This window comes from Cuculus canorus, chromosome 4 (genome assembly GCF_017976375.1).
Source record: "Cuculus canorus isolate bCucCan1 chromosome 4, bCucCan1.pri, whole genome shotgun sequence".
Lineage (NCBI taxonomy): Eukaryota > Metazoa > Chordata > Aves > Cuculiformes > Cuculidae > Cuculus > Cuculus canorus.
The window spans coordinates 54,907,316-54,928,106 of record NC_071404.1 but is presented as its reverse complement, the minus strand read 5'-3'; the positions used below and the strand labels follow the sequence as shown (position 1 = coordinate 54,928,106).

Genomic DNA, 20,791 nt, shown 5'->3' with positions numbered 1-20,791 from the left:
TGAACCAAAATACTGTAGTCATTCTGAGTTCGTGTGCAACATTTGGCATTATCAAGGACTCAGGGAGACTGGACCTTTTAGGATTTTTTTCAGTACTCTAATTAAATCCTTTATGCAGTTGTATGTCAAACACCAGTGTGTAAATACACTTTTAAAGGAAAATTCTGTGTAATTTCCCTGTTTTATTGGAGTGGAAAAAAGTGTTAAGATTGAGTTATTTAACTGCCCACTGCAGTTTTAGCTTCTTGGCTTATTTGTATCTTCCATGTAGGGAGACAGGAGAAAACGTTTGAACTGCAGAGTTCAACATACTGCATTTCTGAGCTTGTACTATACAATGAGGACTGATGTTTATGAAATGTATTGATGTATATGAGACTAAGCTTATGAGATATATTTCCTCACACGGACTTGGAAGCAAGAGCAGTTAAAGGGCTTTGAGTATGGAATGCCCAACTACATGAAACAAAAATTCATATAATATAATTCCAGCCAACAGCAATTGACTGGACCAAAGTGATACATTTTGGGGAAGACTTGTGTATTTTCAGTAGACCCTTAATTAACCATGTAATCCCACACAGTTAATTATATTTCATGAGGCCAGCTAGTCAAATATAGATGGTATTTATCAACCTGTATTGTATCTGTAGGGAACCATTATGGGCACAAATCTTCATTTTTGAAATAAAGGTACATCAGGGAAGCTAATTGTGAAATTGTTTTCATCAGCATACAGTTCATCAGTTGAATGTGTGGGATTAGTGCTTTGCTATACTTGACTTGTCATTACTGGCTATTTCCTGAAATAAAAATGATGTAAGGTGCACCTTAGAGATGCACTTTTAAAAATTATTATCATGTAGTGTGGTATGAATTTAAGGCATGGATTCATTTATCTCCGCAACTTTTATGCATGTAAGAATAACTTTGGCTTGACAGTGAGAAAACATGAGATCTATGAGTAGTTCCAAAATAGTCTGGACTTGGTGACACAAAACTCGGCTTCGGCCTGTTACCGACCTAACTGCCCAGCTAAGTGCTGCTAGGGCATCTGTGGAATAAAAGAGATGCAGTATCACACTGGGGAGGCTGGCACTCCTAAGATGCCAGAAACCTCCTAAGAGATTTAGTGTGCTGTGGCTTTCTCTCTGCAGCTTGAAGCAAGTTGTGAAATTCTGAGGTAGGCTCAAGAAGTGTTAATTTTTATTGCAATTTACCTTGGAGAATTAGGCATCCTTTCAAGTATGATTTGCAGTAGGACTGTGGCTTGCTTGCCTTGTGTTCTTACAGTGAGAGCATTGTTTATCAGTCCTCCTGAGAGAATCAGCTTTTAAAATTTCTAGTCCAAATGGAATTATTTTACTGAGTGATCCTTCTTAACTTGCTGACTTAATCTGAGAGGAGCTAACTTAAGTGCAGATAATCAAGGATAGGAGTCAATAAACAGCTGAATGTTTAGACCCACTTCTCTTCTTAAAGGTTTCGATGTGTGGAGTTATCCCAGGAGAGCCACTTCTGTGCTTCTTAGCAGTGGAATTGGAATTTAATTTAGCTACTTCAGGGATGGAGAGAAACTGAGTAAGGGAGTTATTTGCCCTCCCCAAGAGACACTGGTCCTTCCAATAGACTTTACATGAAGCACTGGCAACTCTGGATGGCTAAGTTGTGGAGCTGTGTGGACTTGGTGTTCAGGGGCTTGTATTTGGGGACAGTAGTCTGTGGAGCATTGAGATGTCAGCATCTTCTGATCTGGGAGCAGTGCTCACGTTCTCAGTCTTCCTCCCCTCAACTAGCTGTCTGGGCCCTAATTACTCTCTTCTTGGCAGCATGGAGGAAAAGGAATTGTCATCTATTATGAAATGCCAAAGCTATTGCCTCTTCATCTTCCTTCTAACAAAGCATATGACAATGTGGACAAAACTGGGAGAGGGACAGAACAGAGAGAGAAAAATCTGTCAGTGTCTGTTCTGCTGTTTGCTTCTCTTCCAATTAAAAGTGAGCATTGTTTAGACAACTTAATGAAATTGTACCCATCAGCCTAATGTGCCATACTGAAGATGTAACTTATTTTGTATTTTACGATAAGTATTTCTTATTATCTGTTCCAAAAAATGCAAATTAAGATGTTGCTTATCCTGGAAATGGTAACCTTAAAGCCCCACTTAAAATCTCAACTTCCAGATTGCAAAATTTAACTTTGTAGAAAAGAAACCATACAGAATATAAATTAAAAGGTATAAACTTTGTGTATCACTAAAGCAGGTTGGGCCTTAAAAATCCTTGGAATAGTCTTGTTCTAATTTGCTTCCATTAATATCTTGTGGCTCATACTTATACTGAAAGTCTTTAACTGTTTGTGTCAAACATACATTGCAACCAAGTAAACAATTGTTGAAAATCCAAATTGAGAAGTACTAAGGAAGAAAATCAAAACCTTTCTTCCTCTGTATTGAATATAATGGGGACAACAAAGACAGTAGTGGTATTCACTTGCTGGTTTACTGCAGGGTTAAAAAAAAATATTGCTCTTCCTTTTCAGAGGTGCATTGTGAGCTAGCAGCATGTGATAGCTTTTGTTTTTGATGATGATGATGATCTTGAATTTGCCTGTCATTTCAGAATACCTGACGGTATTTTCCCAGATGATTGCATTCCATGATCCAGAGCTGAGTAACCATCTTAATGAAATTGGATTTATTCCAGATGTAAGTGCTAGGGGTTCTTCTAAGAATTGTTCAAAGGAAGTAAGACATGAAAAATGAGGACAACTAAGATGAGATGCAAAGCTTTCTAGACTGTTTCAGTAGCAGTTTGACATAAGTGAAACTTGCATATTAATGGACCTTTCAGAGTATGCTGACAAAATGGTAATGTTTTGATTGTTGTTTTACATACCTCAGTCCTTCCCATTCTGTTTGCACAGTAAGTACAATAAAAATGCTACTAGTCAGTTTTTAGAACTTACAGATTCATCTTAAAAGATGTATTTTTTTTTAAAGCGTGGATTAATATACAAAAATTAACATGGCCGTAAATAACTGATACTAATTCTGCAAACTAATTAAATGGCTTTGATCAACATGAAAGTCACATCAATTTGCAAGTAATACAAAAAGTATGTACAAGTGATGGTTAATCTGTAGATCTGTCGGAATGGAAAATGCTTAGAAGTCTTTGGTTGTCAGAAACACTGGACAAGTGCCTAACTTGTGACTAAGTTTCGTGCTTTCACTGGGAGAAGTCTGTAGGATGGAGGAATATGGGAACTGAGAACACAGCCAAAATGTAGTAAAGGGGGAAGGTTATGTTGGAAAAATCAAAATGAGGCCTTTGGAGCCTAACTTTTGGCTGTCATTGTAAATAGTGAAGCTATTCTCCTTTGTTTAGAGGTGAGTGTATAGTCCAGGAAGCCAAGATAATACTCTATAAAAACGTTTTCTTACTGTAGCATTTATTGAAGTTTATGGCTGATGTTTCTGACAAGTAGATTTAGGCAAGGCTATAGAGAGAACACAGAGAATTGATACCATCTATAGCATGATCTGTTTGACATTAAAAATTCTGGTATTTACACATTGGTCATACAAACAGATGATGCTGAGAGATCAAAATACAAGAAGGAAAGTCAAGTCAGGAGATACTGATGTAGAAATATAAATCTCATCAACAATAAATGTATATGCATCTCTTCTATAAGCAATATAAAGCTTATTTTTTAGAATAGCCTTATGATTATTGGGAAATGCTTCAAGTTGAAGCAGCAAGGCCAAGCCCCTGAAAGTCATTTGTTGTACACAATTCTTGGGTGAATTTGTCTTTGCGACTGGCAGATACTTACTATCACTGTTCATAAAGATTGTAATGGAAAAGCAAATACTTTCTTTCATCTGCAGAGGTGTTTTTAATGTATTAATGTTGTTTATGAATGATGCAAATTTAAAAGATACTGTGGCATTAAAATGAGCGGAAGAGAAAGCCAGTGTATTGCATTATAAAGAGAGATGTTTGAGAAGGTCACATATATTGCTGATAACACACATCTGAAGAGGGTCGGTCGGAGGCAGGTGAAGGGAAGGTGAGGAGAATATTCATCTGCAGAAAACCTGAGTGTCTCGGGGGATGAAGGGCCTAGGTAACAGCAACATTTAAGCTTCCGAGGGAGAATCAATTTTGCGGCATGACTATATAAATGCACTTGATATTTGTTTGTTAGAGACTGAGGATGATCAAAGCAATTCCTCTGTGTAATATTTTCTCCAGGTTACTATTTCCCACAGAAGAGGTAGAGATGTAATTTCTGTGACCGTCTCACGGTTCCCTCTTTCTGCCACTAACCTACATGAGAACTCTGTAGCAACCTATCTTGGATTTTAGCTGATCTTTTATCAGCTCTAGTGCCTGCTTATACAGTTCACTGAGAACTTGCAAGGTGCAAGTCAGATGGAATAGCTTAAATTACCTAGTTTGTCATATTTTGCATTTTTTGTTGTGCTAGCCATTGGACAGCACTCAGTCAGATGTGAGTCTTCTCTCTAAGTGTTAGAGTCTACAGGGGATTTGGTAATGTGGTATTTATATTTAATACAAATGCTAGTTCTAAAATTAACATTAAGCTCTGAAAAGGAGTTGTGCTTTCTAAATTTATTTTTACAGTTTTTGTAAAATAAAAGTTGTTCTGCCTTTTAGAATAGCAAGAGACATGATTTTTGTATGGGAAATAAGACAGCATAGGATCCATCAAGGTGAAGGATACACACTGTAGTAATGAGATCTGAACCAGAGTTTCGTGCTTGAGTACTAATCCTATCAAAGTAAACCCTGATTAATCTTTCATCATTGAAACGCAGGCTCCGCTGCAGGAAAGATTGTGTTTCCTGGCATCCTTCCCATTTGCTTCAGATCACGTAGATCTCAGAATATTGAGCACTGCTGAAGCTTGAATAGTTGTGAATATTGTTAGCTGATACGGTGCCTGGATTAAGTACATTGCTGTGGCTATGTGATTTACATGTAAATAGAGGGATATATACGGTGAATCTGATGGTTCTTTGCTACCTCTCCTGAAGTTTATAGTCTCCCCACCCTATATGCTTTATAACATATTCTGTATTTTATCGAATAATTCTGACATCAACAGCAGACCATTTTGAAAGGAAGAAAAACAAGGAAGTGGGCTACATTACTAAAAGGGTAACTATAGGCATAAATTTTTCTGAAGAGCCTTTAGCTGCCAATTACAAAAGCAAGACACAGTTGTCAGCTGCCCATTAAGAGACATGACAAAGTCTGGCTGCAGTAACTTAATATCATTGTGCTGGAGCTGCTGTCATAGGCAGATACCTTAGCTTGGTTTTGGCAATAAGCAAGAGGTATTGGTAACAGGCCTTCATCTAACTTGGAATTAAAATTGCAGTGAATGAAGTACTTCATCTCTTTGTTCTGTTACATGATTACTTAGTCGTGAATCTGGGGAAGAAGTTTCTTGCTGGTGTTTTTATCTTGTGAGGAAAGTGATATCATTCTTCAAATTTTGTTTGCTAGGTGCATATATGTGGATAGAATCTAATACTAAAAATTTGTATTTTTACCCCCAGTCATCAAAATGTTTTTCTATAGCATTTCAGTGTATGATTAATTTTCTAGGCACCATGTAGGCTCAAAGCTAAGTATATGCATATGTATTTTGGAGATAGACCATGTAGGTGCAAAATCAGAGTTTTATGGAACAGAGTGTTTCACTTGGAATGATCATCTAGTCCAACTGCCTCACCAGTTCAGAGCTGACCAAAAGTTAAAGCATGTTAAGGGAATTGTCCAAATTCCTCTTAAACATTGACAAGCTTGGGGCATCATCGACCACCTCTCTAGGAAGCCGTTCCAGTGTTTGACTACGCTTTTGGTAAAAAAAATGCTTCTTAATGTCCATTCTAAACCTTCCATGGTAGAGCTTTGAGCCATTCCACATGTCCTGTCACTGGACACAAGGGAGAAGAGATTAGCTCTTCCCTTCCCCTCCTCAGGAAACTGCAGGAAGCAAAAACCAGTATTTCTTAACAAATGAAAATTCAAAGAAAATGAGTAGTTGGGAGCAGCCTTGTTAGGACAACTCAACAAACTAAAATTCTGGTTTATTGTTGGACAGCATTGTTTAAGACAAACATCAAGCAGGAAAAAAAAAAAAAAAAAGAAAAAGAAAGAAAAAGATCGTTATATCTTTGACCTCGCCACTTCATACAAACCACAGTCAAAGTACAGCTGAAGTATGTGCACAAGAAAAGTTACCGGAATGCTGATAATAAGATTGTAAATTTTGGTTTGGTTTTATTTTTTACAAGGTTTTGCTTTATTCTCCTTTGAGATAATGGTTTGGGCCTGGTCACAAAGGAAAGTCATACCACAAGGAAAGTTAGAGATAGGTAACAAGACAGATAAACACTTCAAAGCCCCCATTCTGGTCAGTCCGAGATCACAGAATGGTTTGGGGTGGAAGAGACCTTAAAGACCATCCAGTTCCAACCCCCCTACCATGGGCAGGGACACCTCCCATCAGTCCAGGCTGCCAAAGGCCCCATCCAACCTGGCCTTGAACACTTCCGGGGATGGGGCATCCACAGCTTCCCTGGGCAACCTGTTCCGGTGCCTCACCACCCACATCATGAAGAATTTCTTCCTAATGTCTAATCTAAATATTCCCCCTTCCGATCTAAAGCCATTTAACTTAAAAATTGTGAGCCTCCTAATGACATATACAAAAATATAAATATTACTCAAAAATATGAATAAATTTTCCCCTAAAGCACTTCTAAGATAAAAAAGTGGGGCCTTGGATGTTTTGGTACTGGGGGGATGAGGAGGTCTGCAGAGGAAGGGGTTCTCTCCCCACTGACGGATAACGTATTTTGTATGTTTGTTGAGTGTCAGTGCCATGCTGGAGGGCCAGGTCTGGGTTTCACTCTACTTTATGAGGATGACCAAGCTTCAGCTACAGGTAATGGAAAGATGGAGGATAAAGCTAAGTCTAAGGACAAGAGATTTTCAATTTTAACTAAAAAACCCAGTACATTTATTCAGATTGTTTGAACAGGACCTGATGTTAGGGGACTGTGGTGTTTCTTCATGTGTAAGAAATGTCCAAGTCCTTAAAAGGACAAAAGAGTTTGTATTTCATTAGCAAAGCAAGATGATAATTATGGTGATTATTACAATCTCAAGCTGCAGGATTGGTTTTGCAGGTTCTTATTTTAATGTGATCTGTTGTCAGGCTGTTCTAGCAGTTCAAAAGCTACTTTGATTAAACGTTAGGTATTTTTCCAACCTACAAAGAGTTAAGTGTCAATAAAAAACACAACCCCATTATGTTTCAGGGTTCAGTGGTGAAGGATTGAAAACCTCTTTAACAGCAGCTTGTTAATACAGCAGCATGACACAATGCTGTTCCAGCTGGTGGTTGCTAGAGGGCAATATTTACTAATAATATGTTAAAAGTGCAGTCACTTAACTGAAAGAATTTTGTGAAGCCTATTTATTTGAGGACGTAAGTCAGTGCAGTTCTTTTTGTTTGTGTTTTTCAATTTGACTTGCATAACACCACTACTGTGGCTTTTCTTTGCTTCCTTATTAACAGTAATCATAACCTCTTCAGGTTTAGCAAGACCTCTTTGTCTTAGAACATTATATTTAGGAAAGTTCGAGGGAAACATCCCTTCAATAAAAATGTGCCTGTTATCTTCTACTTAGATAGTTTGACATACTTTTCATGTCACTGTTGATAAGTTTGGTAAGGGTGGTTTAGTGCAAAGAGGTGCTTTGCCTTATGATTATCTTTTAATCTGTTTAAATGTTTCAAATTTTGTGTAATTTCTTGTATATTTCTGTGTAGATGCGTACAAGACAGATATTTGTGAAATTAAGAGAAAGTGTAGATCTGCTTTCGTAAAACATTTTAATCAAATATACAGAAAGGATGAAGTAATTGCTTTTAAATGCCAAGGAAGTAATGTAGTTCAAAATGGCATCTGCCTAGTATGGATCTCCAGGCAAAGAGGAGCCTCAGGCAATTAGGAATACTTGTTTAATTACTGCATGGAAAGCAAGATATTGCATATGAACAAGCAGATAAACAGGTGTTAGCTGTATGGGATATTTCAGGGAACAGGGTAGGTTGTTATTCAGTAGAGCCATCTATTTAAGGCATGACAAAGATGAAACTCAGTGAAATGGTATGAGTGTATTGTAAGATTAAAATAGTGACAGAAATGGGTTTGTTTTGGTTTTGAACTTTTAAAATCAACTGGCGGGGTGGAGGCCAAACTTTTACAAGTTTTGTAAAAGCCTCCTGAATATTGAAGGTGGTGAACAGTCTGGTCATTGCAGCTTTTTTAGTTGTATGGACAGTATGGTTCAAATGCTCGGATGAAGATGTAGGAATAAAATTTAGAGAGCTCTGTGCTAAAGAGCTTTTCCAGCAAATGCATGCATTATTTAGTCAGGGCCATAACCTAGTTAAGAGTTTATAAAGTAAGTAGTAGTTTATTAACATAATATAGATTATGCTTTCCGCTTCTCGTTTGCTTACTTCTAGGGAAAGCTTAATAGAAGGACTAATTTGTACTTTTTATGAGCTAAGAGGTAATATGTTAAGCTTTATGACTAACTGTAAATTATCAGAAGTGGAAAACAGAGTATATGAGCTATGCAAGCAAGTAAAATTTAGCAATGATCCTCTTGCTCTTGCATTCCCCCTGATTTGGGGGACCTTCCTGTACAGTTCAGTGTTTCAAGGAGATAGATTCTGTTGTCTTCAACATACTAAACACTTCATTGACAATGAAGAAGCACTTAAGGTGCCATAAATGCTTAGCTCTTCTAATACATACTGAATTTTCTCTGTACGATATCATGAGTATGACAGTTTGCATAAACTGAAGTTTTTTCTATAGTTGTTGCAGCAGGATAAGTTCTTAGACAGTCTCATAGTAGTGTAAGTGCTGAAGCAGCCTCAAATTCTTCAGATGACACCTGCCTTTAAAGGTCACAGTAGAACAACATAAATGCTTGAAGTGTTAGCAACTGGCACTGTAGGCTTTTGATAATAACATTGTCCCTAATGACTTTCACTGACAAGTGTGTTTGGTTTTGACAAGTATACATTTTATGAATACCAGCATATGAGGAAAAGGTAGATATGGTTAATTTTTCTGTTGTAAATTGTTATTTGCACTTTCAATAATTTATATAGAACTAGGGTTTTTTTCCCTAGTCAAAAAGATATATTGAATCAAGTTGGTTGATGCTTGGTCAGGCATCTTTTGCTAATTTTCACTTAGCTATGTATATATATGTAAGGTGAGAACTGTGACAGTTTAATAGAGCAGGGTTTAGAGTTCTTCAAGACTTTGGAGGTTATTTTTTGCAAACATAAGGTTACTGAGAGTGGTGGTTGCTTTTGTTGTTTTCAATACAGTATCACAGACTAGTAATGGGGGGAGGAAAAGGGTTCTCTGAGGCGCTAAAAGTTTTGTGATAGTTGTTCTGTCTCTGCAGTCATTTCACATTTTAAATATGTTCATGCCAGGCTAAGCAGTTTTTAATGTAGTAGACAACAGCTTAAGCTGTTAATAAAACATTTTTTTTTGTTCTCTTCCCCCTACCCACACCTTTTGCAGCTTTATGCTATTCCTTGGTTTCTCACAATGTTTACACGTGAGTATACATTCTTGTTCTCTAAATGAATGTTCTCATGTTTCTTAGGCATAATTTTTCTCACTGTTTCAGCTAAAGCCTTCCTAACTGCTGTGATGTGTCTATTGTTTAGTAGATCACTTGTAATTTGCAAGGATGTGTTGAGATTTGAGTCTCAACTATGCCTGTCACATTCTGCTCTGACTTGACAATAATTAGCTTTTTTTAAAAAAAATATAATAAATTTATTTTATGCATGCAGTATTTAGGGAGTGTGCAAAGGAAGCAGTTATCTACTCAAAAAAGACACAATAGTTAAAAAAACAAACCCAAACTAACCACCTTCCACTGCCCTCTCCCAGTTAATGTAAGAAAGAGAGAAACTTTTTTTTTTCGAGGCCCTCAAAACAGCTTTTTCTTATCTTTTTCAATGTGTACTGACACATTGTTATTCTAGTAGCACTACTTTACTATGATATTTGTGCATGCATGTTAGAAAAAAATGAAATTTTTAATTTAATGAGCTTTTAATGAAAGGTGACGAAGTTAATAAAGCGAATCTAGAAAGCAATTCAAAATATTTTCTCTAAGATCTCTGATTTTTTTTCATTTCATGTCAACATTGGCAGACTTTGAATTGAAAAAAAGAGAGGCAGGATGAAAAGAACTGATGGGTTATTTCTCCAAAGAAATATCAAAGAATTTAATGTGAGATTCTTCTTTGCAATTTCTAAGATCTTGACTGTGAATTACCAGTTCTTGCAGTTGACTGTTCTTCTAAAACTTTCCTAAGAATCACCACCTTTGGTAAACCAAAGAGATGTTTTCCTTGGCAATGAATTGCAATAAAATGTTACGAGTTATTTAGTTGAAAATGAGTTTATTTTAGAAGAGCCACTTTCAGCTTTATATGAAAATGTTGCTATTTTCAACAGGCTTTTCTCCTTGTCTTTCATTTATTCTGCCAATTTTTGCTCTTTGCTGCTCATTTTCTTGTCTATTTTTAATTGATTAATTCATTAATGTCTTCGTACTTTTGGAAAAACTGATATGCATGTCCTAATGCGTAATTGCACCATACCAAAAGAAAAATTTATTACCTAGTTTTATTTGTGTTTGAAATATGAAAACCTGCACATTTCTAAGTATTTAACAATGAAAGATTTCCTGCATAATCAAACTGCATATGAAGACCAACCTCTTTCAAAACAAGTTGAATCCTTTTTGCTCCCAAATAAAAAAGAAATAACCCTAAGATGGAAAAAGTAAAACGTGTAGAGGGAACTGCTTAAGAATGTGCATGTATGTATATGTTTTTATTAACTTGTATGCTTATAGCCTTTTTTTTTTTGTGCTTGTTCATAATGCAGATGTCTTTCCTTTGCACAAAATTTTTCACTTGTGGGATACGTTGCTTCTTGGAAATTCCTCCTTCCCGTTCTGTATTGGAGTTGCAATACTTCAGCAACTGAGGGATCGTCTTCTGGCTAATGGATTCAATGAATGCATTCTCCTTTTTTCAGACTTGCCAGGTACAGAAAAAAACCCTATTTCTTCCCTCTTTCTCTGCCTTCCCCAGTGTGTTGCTGAAGAAGTTATGTGCTTGCATGTGAATATATACTACAGACCTTACAGGTGTTTTGAAATATTGCTAGATTTAGGCAAAACTCACTGTCAGGGTGTGTAGGTCTTACTACAGCTTGATGAAGTTAGTAGAAGTCTTTTTGCTGTCATCAGCAAGAATTGGGTTATTGTTATTATTTCAAGGTGAAGGCAGGAGTACTTTCTTGTGAAGTTTAGAAGGATTTTAAATAATTCATAAGTGACTCTGTGTAGACACGCCACTTACAGAAACAAACCAGTTGATAGGGATTTCTTAGTGAGAAAAAATTAGCACTGTTCTGAACTTCGATACTGGTACTAGTCTGTTCACCTTTCAAAAAAAATTAAACCATTGCTGTGGAAGGAATTAATGTAAAAGAATTAGGGAGAGCAGTATGGAAACCATTGGGATTGCTCTGTGTTAAACCAATTTCCATTTGAAATGTGAAGCTTTCAGAAGCACCCTCAAAATCACACCAGACGCTGCATGATCGTTGTGCAGAAATTCTGTCATCTTGTTTATGGTGGAGGTCGTAGACCTATCCCTACAAGCAAGTGTTGCTTCTTTTTTTTAAAAAAGAAATGCGGTTAACCATGAATTCTGGGTCTTCTTTCTGAGTAAAGTGCACTAGAGTGCACTTAAACTGAGTAAGCCCTATCAACTGAAAGGTGAGTTTCTGTTTGTGATGGACTAATAACACACAACAAATGATTTGGAAGGCTACTGCACCCGGAACGTACCTATATTCTTGTATTAATTCACTCTCTCCAACCCAGGATGTCACTAACTTAAGGTCTTCATTAAGAGGTGACACCATTTTAATTGTGTGGCCTTTCTTTAGAAAAATTTATCTTTTGGATAATTGTAGATTTACTGGGCTGTTTGAACGCCATGTGTGCAACTTAATAATTTGTAATTCATTTAAACAGAATCCATTCTTTTTTGAGAAGAGCCGAATGAAAGATTCAAGTTTGGAAGAGCATTTAAGCTTAAAAGCCCTTGCTAAGTGTGACAGTCTCCACAACTGCAGAGTTTACAGATGCTAACAGTAGTCTAGGATATGGGAGAAAGCAGGCTCAAGCTAAGTTCATAATCACATAAATCAGTCTCTCAGAAATTCAGGAGTTCTCACAGTTGAAGCTGTGTGATTTCTTTAAATATTGTTGTCACAAATTCTGTCCCACGCTATATATCCTTGAACATGTGTCTAGATTTCAAAAGTTTGCTTTTCTGCTAAATATTAGTTTAGTATATACTAAGCAATTGGTACTATATTTTTCAATCTATAAGAAATTTAATTAGGCCATTCCTCAAGGTCTATTTTCAGTCTATATGCTTAGTCATTTCAAATGCCTTTATTAAATTTAACTGGATATCTGCAGATGGTCTGAAAGGTAAGCAGTGAACTAAAAGATTGTCACTCTCCCCCTTCCCTTCTCCCCCTTATATTAACTGTACGTCTTAGTTAAATGTAGGTTCATTAATATTTAACATCTTTGCTTGCCTAAGGTCATTTCTCCCTATATTTTTTTTTTTCCTTGAGTGGTTCTAAATTATATATTCCGATGTATTTTGAACCAGCTGATATAGTGACAATTGAAGTACTTTATGCTGAGGTCATGTGTAAGAACGCATTAGTTCTCGTAATACTTATCTCTTTCTATAATAAAACTAAATCGCTAAAATCTGTACGACGGTAATGAAACATGCTTTCTGCTGATTATGACAACTTTGCTGATACTCTAGTTGGAAATGTTTTGGTAGAATGGTGTTTCTGAATTTTTTTTTTTATGTTGGTGATGTTTGCAGTATTTTGGATGCCAACAGTGGCACAATTTGAACATGGTAAGATTAATCCAACCATACCATTAACTGACTACTAGTGGAAAAAAGAATAAGGATGGAACACGATCCCAGTGTGACTTAAAAGTTAAATGTTATTGGTCTAGCTAAGACTTCTGTAATCAGTAACTTCTCTGAATATTTAATTATCATAGGCTTATACCTTCTCTTTCTGACCTGAGTCTTATTTCTTATTGAGAAGTATTGATTCCTTCTGGATTTTGTCACCTATATTTTCCAAATAGGACTTCTGTTATTTTGGTTAAAATAAATTGTGTACCACGCCTGAGAATTTTCTGAAAGTAATTTACAAACAACCTTCACCTGAAAGTGGGTCACCCTGAGGAAGAGATTATGGTGTTCAGAACATCTGCAATAATTTCAATCTAAAATCAATTGTTGCTCAAAAGGCTGAAAATCCTGTGTTTTTTAAGCTTTCTGTGCAGTGAAATTGCTTATCTCAGACTGCCAGTGAGTGTCTTGCTTTCCAAACTGATAAAGCTATTTTACTGCAATCTTGCAACTTTGTGGAATGCTTTTTCTAAGATTTCTTGGTTTGACAGTAGCTATTTCTAAAAATGTATATTTAAAGTTTTAAAAAAACAAACAACAAAACCAAACAAGAACCAACAAAAAAGAGCCAGTAATGCTTTATTTCCAGTTCACTGCATATAACACAGTTTCAATTACTGTTTAAAAAAGTTAATGATGTGAGGAAGAATGGCCACAGTGCCATTATTAATTACTTGATTCTGAAAACCCTTTCCAGTACTTGTCCCAGAGCTTTGGCCATATTTTATCTATAAACCAAATACACCTGGGCATTACTTGCTATTTTGAGGAGGTCTTATTGGAAATTTTAATTTGTTTTTACATAGTTTTAATAATATTCTAGCCTGTTAGGAAATCTATTTGAAGTATGTGACAAAATAATTGGTTAATTAAGAATACTGGAAAATCCTTTTGCTGTAGCAATATATGTCCTAGTTCATTCCTCATGGGGCTGTGTAAAGGGGAGATAATGGACTGCTGAAACTGAAATAGAACTAGATTGTTTAGGAAATTACTATCCCAAGGTGGGGTTTTTTTATTCTCTTTCATTTGTACTTTCAAATTTTTTTCTTTTGTGTCTGAGGAGCTCTGTTAAGTATAAACTTTACTCAAACAATATAAACACTGGAGAAGATTATAGAGGTACGATTTGAGACAGAGACAAAGCCAACCCTGGTGTCACTGCTAATTCTTTATGTGTAATTTCAATGTTTAGTAGATTTCATCCTATTCGGGTGATGCAGAGAGAGCAAACACTGTATGCGTTACCTTTGTTTTGCCCTTGTCTGAGTCTGACACATAGCAGAACTTGGCAGGAAAGTGGGACTGCTAAGGGTGGCAGTGCTATGAGGTGATTCTTGAGGTACCAACAACAGAGGCAAGACTCTGCTTTCAGATGAGTACTGATTTGTACCAAGCCAGTTCGGCTATGTCTGCATCTTGTGTATCAACACGTTTACAAGCCAGAAGGCTCTTTTGTGCATTGAGACCCAATTGTGTAAGTAACAATAAAACTTGCAGGTTTGCCTATAACATAGTCTTTAACATCTGGCTGTAAGTTCATGTCAGAATGTACGTTGTGCAACACAAGAATTATGACTATTGTAACTTGATTACTAAGTTCATTACCCATTGTACAAGTAGTACAAAGTCACCAGCACCTTTTGTTAGGAAACAAATGAAGGAACATCCAGATATGCACAGTTCTTTGCAAACAGTTGAAGGATCTATGCCAATATCATCACTAGCATACAAAGATTAATTATGGCCTTCAGAATGGATAGAACAACTAACAAAAAGATGGGGACAGATGTCATTAGAGAATAGGTAAACACTAAGCCTAAACATGAGGTTAAACATACTTGTAGGTTAGTTCACACAATACCTCCTTAAAGATGAAGTTAACTTTGGAGTGAGAGAAGGATTTGTTCTTCTGATGCTGTACACCTTGAGAGGGTGTCTTTGTGCTGACTCAGAGTCAGTGCATCCAAAGGAAGAACTTTGGCCTCAGATAGGAAGTCCAGAAAGACTGACTATGGAAAAGCAATCCAGTGCAACAAGAAGCTACAGTAAAACTGTTGAATTGGAAAATATAGGCTACTCTACTTTGTGAGACTTAAGTACGTAGCTTTAAGATACAACATGTAATCAGAGATCAAGTTGTCATCAAACCACAAAATTTTTTCTCCAAGGAACAGATTTTCTCTAATGTGGGAGAAACAATTATATCTGTTGACATTGTGGTGACATGCCTAAATGCTGAATCCCATGATGGTGAAAGCCATATAAATACCAAGAAGGATTACATCCATCTCAGAAATGGACTGAGAATCAAAAAATAGTGGAAATTCTACACTTACGATTATATGGTGCAATTCTGAATGATATATTTCTGCTGACAGCAGTAGAACTAGACACACAGCAGCGAGCTTTGCTTTAGGTACATATCTGACCCTACATAGCTACCATTTTACTTTCCGTCATTTTATTTCGTGAAGATCTTTTGTCTGCCCACATCTGTGACTCCTAGGCTTTTATCGTGCCAGAATTTCTGGTGATTTAGCATAAGATTTGGTAGGAAAAAGATCTAGGAGGAAAGAATGCCAGTTGGCTGCCAAGCCCACGTTCAGTTTGTTAGTTTCTTGTGCAGTGCCTGTTCCCATTTGTTTCACCACTTCTTGAATAAAAATGTAAACTCTGCGATCAAAACACCAACTTTGTTGAGACTGAAAGAGATACAGTGGGTTCTCCTCTGTGCTGCTGAGCAGTAGAAAAACAAAGGTAATATATTGTTTTGATTAGGATTTGACTTTTTATCATACAATTTAAAAAATGTCCTATAGCTTAGATTAAGGCTCTGGGGAAATAGGTGTCAAACCAGCTTTTTTAAAAGGAAAGTTTTTTTCATAACTTAAGCTATGAAATTTTGATGTGTGGCTTTGTTGTAGTTTAGCCCAAGTTCAAAACTTGTGCTCCGTGGAAGATGACACTACAAGGTGATTTTATTATGGAGGTAGGGAAGCTGGACTGCTTTTTCAAATTATAGTAAATCTGAAAACAAACAGCAGTTTGATCTCTGTCACATGATGCACGTGATAATGGTGCTATAACATAAAAAATTGGATTGGAAGATCAAAAGGCATCAGAAGTTAAAAAGGAAATCACATTTCTAGTTTTCCTTTCTTGAAAGATGTAGATTAGACTGATATTTATGGAAACATCTTCTGAACATATCCTTCATCTTGGGTATGTTCGATGGCTTTTTTAGATGTAAGCGGCATGTGTATTTTTAATGCAATTCCTGAACATTTATTGTTACTAAATAATGGCATTTACAAAGCAGAAACTGTATGTAGCTGCTAATGAGGGGGGTTTACTTGTTTTGCTGCCTTTTTTTCTTTCTTTCTTTCTTTTTTTCTTTTTTTTCCTAAATGACTCAATGACTTCCTAAATGGATTGGGAGCTGGCTTTGGGACAGAGGCAGAGCAATTTGTTAGGACACACCTGCTCACCAAGGCTGTTCAGTAGCATCAAATTCTAAGATTGATGTCATTTTTACCTGAACCTGTGGATTGTTTAATTACTCATGCTTTCCACTTGTAGTGACATGAACAAAATGCACTTCTATTTATAGACTCTGCCTTCTTGAGACTAAAGAGAAATGCTGTGGTGAGTGATATGCTAAGGCAAAAGATAACAAAATCGTTTTTTGAGTTCATGTTAGTGTTGTTGCTAGTCTGTAGTTGCCACTGGCAGAAAAAAAAAAAATCAAATATATATCCTTTAGCAAAGGACCGTGTCTCAAGAGATGGTATTTCATAGAAAGGCTGAAAAATGCATTCATCAGGGGAACTTTTCTACTGCATGTCTTAGGATCACACTGATGTGCAGCTTATGCCTCCTGTTTCTTGATAGAACCTGTATGTACACTGTACACATCATAGCAAAAGGACATTTCAGAGAATAGAATAATTCTCCTGTTAGTCATGTAGGATTTTTGTACACCTTCACCCTGGAATAAAATCAAAATATTGGAGGATAGACTGTCAAACATATTAGCATTTCTAGGCATGGAAAGACACACTTTTATTGGAGCTTTGCTTCTAAATGTGACAAATTATTATTTTTTTCTCTTTACAAAGGTGTCTCAGGAAAATATTTCCCTTTTTTTTGTTGCTTCATTAAAATTATGGGCATAAAAACTGGTTAAGGATTAGACTAGTGCTGAGAAAGCAAAAGTGCACTAGTGGTTAGGGTTTTTTTTCCCTTCTACAATTACAGAAAATGTTGCTGACTGAGCAGGGTGCTTAATATGATATCTGCCTACATCTTTGTTGTGCTGAATGTGTCTGTTTGCCTGTACAGGCATAAATAATCTTCCCAATAATCTCTAGTTCTCTATGTGTTAATTAAGGAGGATTTTAAAATGAGCTGCGTGAATCCTGCAGTGTTAAAATTCCTTGATTAAAATATACATTAGCAGTGTATCTTTCTATATGACTGTAGATGTTTTTTGGTGGTCTGCATGTCCAGTGTTTTTAATAAATATACACATAAGTACTTAAATACATAGGCTGAGAGATAGAAAAGTGTTTCTGTCAAAAGAAGGACTGAGAAACAAGGTCTGTTTAAGTGTTACTGGTCTTGTACTTGGGAATAGCTGTCAGTTCTCTTTGTTTTACTTTTCCCTAGTCAAATTCTTGCCTTTACAAATCTCTGTGATGCATTTGGTTCTATCTATCCAAACTTCTTCTTAATGTACTAAGAACTGGGGTTTAGTAGAGATCAGCAGAAAGACCAAAGCTAAACATAGAGAAGAAGGTTTATAGCTAAAGCTAAGACTTTGTTGATAGCGCAAGCTCAGTAAATTTCAGGACTGGATTGTTAGCATTGAGAGGCAAACTTTCAGGAAGGACGGTTTCCAAACTGGGAAAAGCACGCATTGTATGTGAAGAATGTTGTCTGTATTCTGAAAATGGTGATAAATGAGCTGAATACCCACTAGGGGTCTGGCAGGTAAAACCTCTTGTCACTGCAGAAAATTAATAAGTCTACACAGGCATCTGTAGGAGATAGGGTAGTCATGTATCCTTTGGCTTTGGAGCAGCACAAGGAAGAAGACAATCTCTTGTTCTTTCTTCCATCTTTATGCCTAAAACCAAAACCGAACCAAAACACAACTTCTTTTTTTTCTTTTTTCCCTTTTTTTCTTATTTCTTTTTCTTTTGTTTTCTTTTCTTTTTTTCCTCACCAGCATAGGATAGTTCTCTAGAAACAAATTCAGCAGTCATGTAAGCTGATAGTGTAGAAACCATAAACCTGTCTGTTGGGAATGTAAATCTAAAATGACACGAACTTAAAAATCACTTTAGGATAGTAATTTTTCTGGTTTTAGGTTATAAATATATGTTCTTTAGGGATGTCCTTTTCAAATGCATTCATGTGTAAATTCAAATGGGGGCTGTTAGAAAGCTTTTTCACAGATTGAGGGAACTTTCCTTGATTTCTGAGTAAGTTCATTATGTAGCAAACTTTAAGTAATTGAAAAATGTATATTGACAAGCTTGGCCTGGTGTTAGATACTTAAAGCAACTACTTTTGCTGTGAAACACTAACATAGACTTGACTAATAGTAAACACAGAAAGTTTTAAGCATGGGTACATAAGCAAGGTGGTTATTATCCATTGTGTTTACAGCTGCTGTATTTGTGGGAAATTAATAAAGTTTCAGACTTAAATAATATGTTTCTTGCTCAGTGGTAGTTTGTGGGTGTTACATAGTTCAGTATGCTCTTTAGGCAAATGTAGATTTTTATCTGTATTAAGCTTTACCCAAAGTTTTTCCATTATTGGTCTAGAAACCAAGAGGTAAAATTAGAGGCTTTTCTCCTGGCAACAGGTACTCCTTTGCAAAGTTACTTCATTTTCTCTTATTTCAAAAACAGAAATCCTAACTTACTTAATCTTTTTTTCCTTAAAAAATCTTGAAGGCTAACAAGAGGAGAGCTGTCATAATACAAAGGTCTTCCTTCTCCTTACCGCTCTTTAGAAATTGATCAGTTTTGTAAGAATTTGGTCTGGTTGGAGTTTCTGATTGTAGAGTGCTTTTACGATTTTACACCTGTTATGTCTGGGGAACAGTTGAAGTGGCTCGTATCTACTACCCAGATAGATTGGACAGTGTGGTCTTTACTAATGCATACTGATAAGCTTCAGCATTTGTATATTACTTCTGTGAGGCATAGATTTAGGATAAAAGAGGTAAGTTTCACCAGTATTTGAAATTACTAAATGTCTGTTGTATCAGTTTCAAAAAGACTTTAACAAACCATACAACATTAAAAGAAAAAAAAAAGGTTTTGTTCAAAAATTGTATGTTGGGTGTTGTGTTAGTGGCTCAAGTTCCTCATCTCCCATGTATTTTATCAAGTTTCTCCTCTAAGCTGATCCCTGAAGTTTTGTAAACCTGTCCTCTTACGCATATTCTGTACATGGTTATTGTCTAGCTATGAATGAATTCTTTCTTCTGCTGATCTGCTTTATTTCCCCTTATTCTTGTGTATCACTTGGGTTTTGCATAGTAGCCTCCATCTGACTATTTCTCTTATACAGTGTGAATTCCTGTCCTTCTGTTTTTGGCCAGTATCCTGATCTGATGTTAGGGCTGGTCCAGATGTCTTTAATATTTTCTTAGCTTGTAGAAATGTCTCTTAAACAGCCCTGGCACACCTTATAAAACTGTTTGAAACACATTTTCCTTTCAGAGCTCATCCAACATTACAGTCTTTATTTAACCTGTTTTGATTGTCTTTGCCAGTAAGACATAGGTTGCGGCATTTGATGGTTCACTTACAGTAAACCTTTACTCTTTGTGCAATCATTCATCATTCTGTCTCTTCCCTGCTCATCTTTATCAGTGCAGGATGACATCACATTTTCAGGCTGGAAGGCATTCCTCATGAAACTTTTTTCACTAAACTGCTGAGTCAGAGCAATTTCTAGTCATGACTAAGAAAAGGATCCGTGTTTGTCCTTTATGCCAGCGTAATATCTCAGGGAATAATTCAGTGTTTACTGTTGCTTCTCTCTATTGCTCGCTACTTTCATAAGTGTTGCATGAACTGGTCCAGATGACTGCGTAACTGCAGGTACTATAATAGTTATCCTTTCCATAACTCTTAGCTTCTCTTGTTTATGCACAGCCTGCAAACATATCTGCTGTTGTTCTTAGCAATAATTGTCACTATCTTGCATAGTTATGTCACTTCTGCTTGAATTATCTTCATGTCATCCTCCACTACATAACCCTTTCTTCTTGATACATTCCTAATTACTCAGTTCTAAAGCATCTTTATGAAGACAAGAGACCAGGAAGTTCTTTCTCTGCTCTGTGGACATTGCATGCAATGTCATTACCTAAAACCAAAAGGCTTTCTTTTCCCAGTGTTTCTGAACCCTAATGCTGATGGTTGATGTGCTTTCACAAAACAGGTGGCTGCTATATTTTATTTTTTATACACCAGCTGCTTCTTGTGAGTATTCAGGCTCAAGAATTTTAAATTGCTCTCTTATGGGATAGAATCATAGAACCATAGAATCACTAGGTTGGAA

General features: G+C 36.3%; 1 protein-coding gene across 5 annotated transcripts in view; it reads left to right on the top strand.

Annotated features, from left to right (window-relative positions):
• TBCK (TBC1 domain containing kinase) overlaps positions 1-20,791 on the top strand; it is a 111,517-nt gene that overhangs the window by 49,803 nt on the left and 40,923 nt on the right. For all 5 annotated transcript variants that reach the window (XM_054065469.1, XM_054065471.1, XM_054065470.1 and 2 more), the window contains exons 20-22: positions 2,623-2,708; positions 9,669-9,705; positions 11,055-11,216. In XM_054065469.1, coding sequence (XP_053921444.1) covers positions 2,623-2,708; positions 9,669-9,705; positions 11,055-11,216 — 285 coding nt within the window. The remainder of the gene's footprint in view (positions 1-2,622; positions 2,709-9,668; positions 9,706-11,054; positions 11,217-20,791) is intronic.